The following is an 8,348-nucleotide window of genomic DNA, read 5'->3' as shown; positions in this document are numbered from 1 at the left end:
GAGTGGCCACTGCACTCCAGTCTAGGCGACAGAGTGAGACTCCAAAAAAAAAAAAAAAAAAGAAAAAGAAATATATTCAATGAACAATAAAAGGGGAAAGGAAACTAGAAAGATTGGTTTTGAGTTGGCCAGGCAGATGGCAGTGAGGAAGGGCAATGCTAGCCACATATTCAAATGCAGCATGAAAGAATGAGACAGTATGATTGATTCTGGGCACATTTGCTTAGGATAGCTGTGTTACAGGCAACATGTGGGAAGAGTTGAGAGCTGAAGCTGGAAAGGTAGGATAGGATCAGGTCCAAGGTCCTGAATGCCAGGCTAAGTATCACAAATTCAGTCCCAAAATTCATTGGAGCTGGGCATGGTGGCTCACACCTATAATCCCAGCACTTTGGGAGGCGGAGGCAAGAGGATTCCCAGCTACTTGTAAGGCTAAGGAAGAAGGATTGCCTGAGCCCAGCAGGTCAAGGCTGCAGTGGCTGTGAGCATGCCACTGCACTCCAGCCTAGGTGACAGAGTGAGACTCCAACAAAATTAATTTTTAATTCAAAAAATTTTTTAAAATTATTTTTAAATAGAATCATTGGAGCCAGGGAGTAATAGGGGCAGATTTGTTAGAATTCTAGTGGCTGGTGTGAAGACTAGACTGGAGGAGACAGAGGGACCAGTGGAGCAGCCAGGGCTATAGTGCAAGAGAGATGAGACCCCAGCTGGTTGGGGGCTGCAGTGAGGCAGGTGGGCATTTGAGATCTCTAGCAGGGCTCTGCAGCCCTCCCCCATGTCTTCTGTAACAGCCATCCTCCCCTGTAGGTCAGATCCTGACGCGGCTGGTGGAGGAGAAGGCCCCTGCTTGTGTGCTGGAGCTGGGCACCTACTGTGGATACTCTACCCTGCTTACTGCCCAGGCCCTGCCCCCTGGGGGTCGCCTTCTCACTGTGGAGCGGGACCCACGCACGGCTGCAGTGGCTGAAAAACTCATACGCCTGGCTGGCTTCGATGAGCGCACGGTCAGCCTCCCATCTCCCCAACACTGATCTCTTTTCTGTTAGCCCATGCCTTACCCTAGCCAGGCCTCCCTATGAGGGACTCCCCTCAGAAGAGAAGGAAACAGCTCCACTTAGGGGACTGCAATCCTGAATGGTGTGTGAGCTCCCGCCCTTCTGTCCTAAGTCATTTGCACATATTTTCTGCTGGATGATAAAAGAAGTAGCTGAGAGGAAGGTCTCTGGAGCCCAGCAAATCTGGGTCCGGATCTTACTCTGCCTCTTGTTAGCTGTGTGACCTTGAGCAAAGCTCAAATCCTCTGAATCTCAGCTTCTTCATGGGCAGAATGGAAATCACAATATTGATCCTGACTTTTTGGGTTCTGAGGTCAGAGGAAATGGGCAAATACTTGTGGGGACCTGGGCCAGGGCCTGGCATGAAGTAAGCCAGATACTGGGGTGGTCTGGAGTAGAAGAATCACCTTCAGCTCCCCCTACTGCCACAGGTGGAGCTCATTGTGGGCAGCTCAGAGGAAGTGATCCCACGCCTACGAACCCAGTACCAGCTGAGACGGGCAGACCTGGTGCTCCTGGCACACCGGCCTCGATGTTACCTGCGGGACCTACAGCTGCTGGAGGCCCATGCCCTACTGCCAGCTGGTGCCACTGTGTTGGCTGACCATGTGCTCTTCCCTGGTGCACCCCGCTTCTTGCAGTATGCCAAGAGCTGTGGCCGCTACCGCTGCCGCCTCCACCACACTGGCCTCCCAGACTTCCCTGGCATCAAGGATGGCATAGCCCAGCTTACCTACGCTGGGCCAGGCTGAGGCCCAGGCCTGGGGGTACTTACTGATACTCACTCCCAACCCCAAGGACCTCAGAACATCCCCTCCCCTCCCTGTTTGGGGCCTGATACATGCTGGGCTTAGGGGTTGGGAGGCTCTCTTCCCATCCCTGCTCCTCTCTGGCCTTCACACTGGGGTAAGTGTCAAATTATATCAGGCTGCTTGGTCTCACTGGTGTCCCTCTTCCAGAGACAGCCATGGATTGACAGCAAGAGGTCTGAGCTCCCAACCTAGCTCTATCACTGATTTGCTAAGTGACTCCAGGGGAGTCCCTGCACTGCTCTGAGATTTAATCTGCCCTCTTAATGTTAAGGAAGCCGGCTGGGAGAGCTCCAGGGGCCTCCCAGCTGTGGGCCTTAGAAAGCCTCCCTTCCCCAGCCCATGCCCTTCTGGGTGAGATCAGTGAAAACATTAGACAATGAGTTAGAGGCTCCTGCAGGAATTGCTGGGTGCAAGCTGGGCCAGAGGAAATGGCACAGAACCCTAAGCCCAGGGCCAGGGACACCCTGGCCTGCCCCAACTCTGGCCTGCCTAGCCAATTAAGTTTGCCTGATGTCCGTTGTGAGTGCCCTCTCCCCAAAGCCCAAGAGAAGCTGAACTCCTCTAGGTCCCACCAACAAAGAGGAAATAGACAGGGGGGGAAAAATCAGTCCTGTGTCTTTATTAAAGAGAGTCAGAAAGAGACCAGACCCGGCGACCAAGGGTGAGGTACTGGCCAGGAGGGTGGCATGGCCTCAGGCCCTGGGGATTCAAGAGCAGACGGCTGGCCTGGGAGGGGCCGAGGAGATCAGGTCCTGGAAGCAGCTGAGGAGGTGCCCCAGGACACTCTCAGGCACTGGGGCCATGGGCCGGTTCTGTGGGCAGGGGTTGGGGGGCAGGACGCAAGGTAGGTTGGGCTGGCCTGGAATCTCCCTGAGGCCACCCTGCCTTGCCTACCTAGATCATCCACTGGTCCTGATCCTGTTCGTTGCCTTCCATGTCCACCTGGAGAGGAGGCTGGGTGTAGGTGGGAAGGGGCCTCGGCGGCCTCAGTCCCAGATCCTGCTCCTGGCTGGGTTCAGGGTTTCTGCAACCCTTGGCCTTCGGCTGGGGCAGGAGCGGAGGCCAGGAACAAAGGCCTGCCCTCCCCCACCTACCTCATTGACCTCTCCATCGTCAGGCGACTCGTTGTAGTCATTCATCTCATCCATGTCCTGCATGTCCTCATCATCCTCTGAGTCTTCTTCACTGTCCTCCTCATCTTCGTCATCTTCCTCTTCTTCATCATCATAGTGCTGGTGGGGCAGGGGAGAGCCTGTGAGCCCTACAGGCCTTCCTGGACCAGTCCAAGAGTTGGCCCAATCTGAGCCTCTCACTGGGTCCTCCGGATGGCCCCTACTGCCCGACCCTGCCCCCCTTAGTGTAACAGGCTGGTGCATGTATGTTCTTCAGGGCCTTAGTGCCAGGCCTCTGTCTCCCCTTTCTCGCTTCCACCCAGAGCTGAGAACCACAACTGCTTCCCTTTCTCACCTCCACCCAGAGCTGAGAACCACAACTGCTCTGGGCCAGGGGCAAGACATTCAGAATGAGAGTAAAGCCTTGGTCCACCCTGGGCCCCATAGAGGGCCCACTTGCCACAGCCACTCACCTCTGAGGCTGGCTTGCCAATGGGAACCAGGTTGTTGTCTTTCTCTGCGATGCTTTGGAGCTGTGGGCAAAGGAGTGGAGGAGCAGGGCCAGGACCCAAGCAGAGCAAGTCAGGGTCATGGAACTTGCCCACTCTGCCCCCAGAAGACCCACAAGTATAGGGGAGCAGCTATCTCCTAGTTCTCAGGAAGATATGTCATCTGTCACTTATGAACTCAAGCCAACTATTTAAACCCTCTGGGCCTTGGTTTACTCATATAATTATAATGAGGATGAAGTGAAAAACTTATCAGTCTAGAAAATGTCATCTGCTAGCTCCTCGATAAATAGTCAAAATTATTATTTCCTAGGCCGGGCTCGGTGGCTCAGCCTGTAATCCCGTGCTGTGGGAGGCTGAGATGAGTGGATTGCCTGAGCCCACGGGTTCAAGATCTGCCTGGGCAACTTAACGAGACCTCATCTCCACAATAAATCAAAAAAATCAGCCGGGCATGGTAGCGCATGCCTGTAGTTACAGCTACTTGGAAGGCTGAGGCGGAAGGATCGCCGGAGCCCAGCAGGTCGAGGCTGCGGTGGCCGGGAGCGGCCACTGCACTCCAGTCTGGGTGACAGAGTGAAACTCCTATTCAAAAAAAAAAAAAAATTATTATTTCCTATACTTTAGGGAGAAAAGAATTTGGGCTCAGTGTCAGGAGCCCAGGCTCTAACCTGGCCCAGAAGTCCCATGGTCGCCCTGTAAATCCCCCTGTAAATTAGGGTACTACGAAGATGAGAACCTTGGCCCCCGGACTATTTCACGCTCAGGACAAAAAGCTCTTCCAAGGCAAGACTCCAGAGTAAGGCAAAGTGGATGAGGTCTCTGAGTATGCTGTGCTAGGTCCTCACTCACCCAAGCCTGGTGCTGCTGTTCCTGCTGCTGCAGCTCTGTCTCTTCCACACAGGGTCGATCCAGATTAAACCACAGCGTCTCAGTTACACGGGGGAAGAGTGAGGGGAACAAGGTAGACATGGCTCCTAGACTGATAAAAAGGGCCAAGTGAATGTGTTTTGTTTTGGTTTGCTTTTTATTTTGTTGTAACTTAAGGATGAAGTGGAGGGGAAGGTAGCAGGGAAACAGCCCTTCCCTCTAGAAATCAGACCTGGGTTTGTGTCCTGGCCCCACCATTTACTAGTTGTTTGACTTTGGCCAAGTCACTTAAACTCTATGGGCCTCAGTTTTCACATCTGTAAAATGGGGATAATAACAATTATACCACTCTCAAAGTTATTCTGATAATTAAGTAAAGTCATGGATAAATAAAGCTGTATGTAGGCTATTTAAGGAGGGACAAGAATGGAAGCCAAGTGTAGGCAGGAATCTAGAATGCAGACAGGCATTATGAAACTATGCAAAATTAGAGGTAGACGTTCTAGCCGGGTGCAGGTGGCTCATGCCTGTAATCCCAGCACTTTGGGAGGCGGAGGGGAGAGGACTGCCTGAGCCCATGGGCTCTAGACCAACCTGGGCAACTTGGTGAGGCCTCCTCTCTACAATAAATTAAAAAAATTAGCGGGGCGAAGTGGCATGTGCCTGTGGTTCCAGTTACTTGAAAGGTTGAGGCGGAAGGATCACCTGAGCCCCGCAGGTCGAGGCTGTGGTGGCCATGAGTGTGCCACTGCACTCCAACCTGGGCAACAGAGAGTGAGACTCCGACTCAAAAAATAAAGTGAAATAGAGGTAGAGTTCCACTGAGGTTGTTTGTTTTTGGTTTTGTTTTTTTGTCCCTTTATTATGGTCCATGACACACCCAGCCAGTGTCAGAAAATTTAGGACACTAACTACCTCTCTCAAGGATCACAGCCAAACTGGATGAGAGGGTACCATGTGCAAGCAGGGTTCACTAAGACATTCGAGAAGGCAAGAATAAATGGGATAAATAAGTAGTTGGAAGACTTAATGGTTTAACTAACATGTAACAAATGAGCAGCTGAGGGAGCTAACCAGGAAGATCCCAGATAATCGAAATTTAAGCCCCCTCAGCCCACAGACAGGAAAACTGAGGCTCAAACAAAGGCAGTGACTGGCTTTAGGTCACACAGTGAGTTAGGGCTTAGAACTCCTGCGCGGAAGGGATCCAAGCCGGGCATTAGAGGAGATGAGGAGGAAAGGATTTCTGTCGAGTTCGGCTTTTGCCCTAACTTATTTGACAAATCCAGGGCCAGCCGCTGCTTTTCTCTGAGCTTCAGCTGCCCAGCTAGTGTAACAAGCACAAGAGCGTCACCCTCGTGTCCCGTAAGTACTGACAGGTCAGAGAGCTCGGCTCCGAAAGCCGGACCCACCACCGCGAAGCCACCGCCCATTCTTTGCTCATTACGATAATGACCGTGCGGTTGGCCAACAGGAAGAAAGCAGAGGCGGGACTCGGACAGAAATTTGCCCTTATAGGGTTGCTATTCGCAAAAAGAGCGGGGCCTGGGCAGGGCCAATTAGCTGAAAGAAAGACTGAGTGACAGGAGGTGGCGCCAATGAATGACGGAGCTAGTGTGACGGGGTGGGGCTTAGCCTCGAGGAAGCGGCCAATGAACTGGAGCTCTTTAAGGGTAAAGGACTCTGAACATGGAGCTCCTGAGGAGGCGGGTCAAAGGAACTGGGTTTCTCTGGGGAAAGAAGGAGACAAAGGGCAAGGAGGCGGCCGCAGCCCTGCTTCTGTACTTACCGCGCCGGGAGGCTGCAGCCGGCGGCGACCCGGAAGCGCTTCACCCAGCCCGGGCGGAAGAACCCACCAGAATCCGGGACTCACCAAACGCATGCGTCCTTCGTCTCTTTTTGTTTCCCGCTCCCGCCCACCATGACGGAAGTGACGAGACGTACCTTAGTCACGTTGTCGAGAGAGGAAATGCGCCGCGCGTACCTATCTGCCCCGCCTTGAGTCTCAGCCAATCGGCCTCTCCAGCTTGGCCCCGCTACAATGGTTCCAGTTAGCGGCCGCCTCTGTGTCCTCAAGCAATATCTACCCGTTAACCCTTTCTGAAAAAGAGCTGACAGCAAGTTGCGTTAGTACAGTGCCTGTTTGTCTTATTGTGTCTCAGGAAAATTAATCTGCGTCTATCCCAGAATCGCTGGTTGACTTTACGCCCCTCCTATCTGTGCCCTGTCCGCTTCGGTTTACCGTTTGAGCACATTTATTCTATTATACATATGCTTTGAACAAAAATATTTGAGTGCCTACTATGTTCCAGGTTCTGCTAGAAGCTAGGGATAAATCTATAAACATGGTCGCTATCCCGAAAGACCTCACAGTCCAGTGGGGAAGCCAAACCCTGCAGGCCCTCACTGGTCTCTTAAGGTTGCCAGTCCAGTTCTGATGCTGGAGATTATGTGCAGGCCTGAATGACTAGTCAGCCTCCGGGGGACTCAGCTGCTGAGGGACTCAGTTTCCCCTCCCCAGGCCTGGAGAGGTCAGATGACGCCTCTATTACAGTAACCTCTGACTCAGCCTCCCCTTCCGAGATCCTCATTCCTTCTGGAAACTGAGGTCTTTTTTTTGGAGTTGGAGTCTCACTCTCACCCAGACTGGAGTGCAGTGGCCGCTCCCGGCCACCGCGGCCTCGACCTGCTGGGCTCCGGCGATCCTTCCGCCTCAGCCTTCCAAGTAGTTGGAACTACGGGCGGGCACTACCACGCCCGGCTAGTTTTTGATTTATTGTAAAGATGAGGTCTCGCCAAGTTGCCCAGGCGGGTCTCGAACCCGCGAGTTCAGACAATCCACTCCTCAGCCTCCCAAAGTGCTGGGATTACAGGCTGAGCCACCGAGCCCGGCTTAACTGAGGTCTTTTAAACCCAACTGCCATTAAGCTCCATCACCTACCAGCCTCTTCCCAGTCCAGCAACCAACTACAGTGTCACTCCTGTCCCAGCCAGATGTGTAAAAATTGGCAAGTCCTTTCCCTCTGTCTAAACTGTTTCTTCTTCAACTGGCATCTTAATCTTTGCCTAGGCCTCCTCCTATCTTGGGCTGATGTGAGAATTGGATTAGGTAACAGTTGTTCAAGAGGTAGTGTGCTGTGCATTTGGAATATGATGCTGCCAAGCAGCTCTACTTGTTATAAAGATTTTATTAAAAAGTAAAATTTGTCTCTTGGAAGAGACCACCATTTTTCATTCATTCAACTAATACCTGTTGAGTGTCTTGGTATATGTCCATCACTATTCTCTTTTTTTTTTTTTTTGAGCGAAGTCTCACTCTCTCCCCCACACTGGGGTGCAGTGGCACACTCATGGCCACCGCAGCCTTGACCTGCTGGGCTCAGGTGATCCTACCACCTCAGCTTTCCAAGTAGCTGGAACTACAGGCATGTGCCACCACGCATAATTTTTCTTGTTTTCTTGTAGAGACGTCTCACCAAGTTGTCCAAGCTGCTCTCAAACCCCTGGGCTCAAGCAATCCTCTCACCTCGACCTCCCAAAGTGCTGGGATGACAGACATGAGCCACCATGTCCAACGTCCATCACTATTCTAAGTAGTGGATATCCACAGTGACCAGAACAGACCAAAAAGTCCCTCTCCTCTTGCAGCTTCCATTCTAATGAGAAAGATAAACAATAAAGAAGCTAAATTAAGTCGGGCTTGGTGGCTCAGCCTGTAATCCTGTGCCTTTAGGAGGCTGAGGTGAGTGGATTGCCTGAGCCCACGGGTTCGAGACCCGCCTGGGCAGCAAGACCTCATCTCTACAATAAATCAAAAATCAGCCGGGCGTGGTAGCGCATGCCTGTAATTCCGGCTACTTGGAAGGCTGAGGCGGAAGGATCGCCAGAGCCCAGCAGGTCGAGGCTGCAGTGGCCGGGAGCGGCCACTGCACTCCAGTCTGGGCAACAGAGTGAGACTCCAACTCAAAAAAAAAAAGAAGCTAAATT

General features: G+C 52.4%; 2 protein-coding genes across 8 annotated transcripts in view; one reads left to right on the top strand and one right to left on the bottom strand.

Annotated features, from left to right (window-relative positions):
• LOC103268499 (leucine-rich repeat-containing protein 51) overlaps nucleotides 1–1,810 on the top strand; it is a 34,398-nt gene extending 32,588 nt beyond the window's left edge. Inside the window, exons 9-10 of the mRNA XM_008066084.1 lie at nucleotides 811–1,007; nucleotides 1,490–1,810. Coding sequence (XP_008064275.1) covers nucleotides 811–1,007; nucleotides 1,490–1,810 — 518 coding nt within the window. The remainder of the gene's footprint in view (nucleotides 1–810; nucleotides 1,008–1,489) is intronic.
• Nucleotides 1,811–2,464: 654 nt separating this feature from the next.
• On the bottom strand, nucleotides 2,465–6,279 carry ANAPC15 (anaphase promoting complex subunit 15). Of its 7 annotated transcripts, none has more exons than XM_021716572.1 (6): nucleotides 6,235–6,279; nucleotides 4,594–4,678; nucleotides 4,344–4,468; nucleotides 3,456–3,515; nucleotides 2,965–3,102; nucleotides 2,465–2,812 (listed from the first exon to the last, which is right to left on the bottom strand). In XM_021716572.1, the coding sequence occupies exons 3-6, from the start codon at nucleotides 4,461–4,463 to the stop codon at nucleotides 2,765–2,767; spliced, it is 366 nt and encodes a 121-aa protein (XP_021572247.1). In that variant the 5' UTR covers nucleotides 4,464–4,468; nucleotides 4,594–4,678; nucleotides 6,235–6,279; the 3' UTR covers nucleotides 2,465–2,764. The 7 variants fall into 7 exon arrangements, with proteins under 7 accessions (XP_021572247.1, XP_021572242.1, XP_021572243.1 ...); XM_021716567.1 differs by having other exon boundaries at nucleotides 2,465–2,824; nucleotides 6,151–6,275; XM_021716568.1 differs by having other exon boundaries at nucleotides 6,151–6,275.
• Nucleotides 6,280–8,348: the final 2,069 nt, after the last annotated feature.

This window comes from Carlito syrichta, unplaced genomic scaffold (assembly GCF_000164805.1).
Source record: "Carlito syrichta isolate Samal-C Ts95f unplaced genomic scaffold, Tarsius_syrichta-2.0.1 Scaffold308842, whole genome shotgun sequence".
In the NCBI taxonomy this organism is placed as follows: domain Eukaryota; kingdom Metazoa; phylum Chordata; class Mammalia; order Primates; family Tarsiidae; genus Carlito; species Carlito syrichta.
The sequence above is the reverse complement of the archived record's forward strand: the minus strand, read 5'-3'. Positions and strand labels throughout refer to the sequence as shown.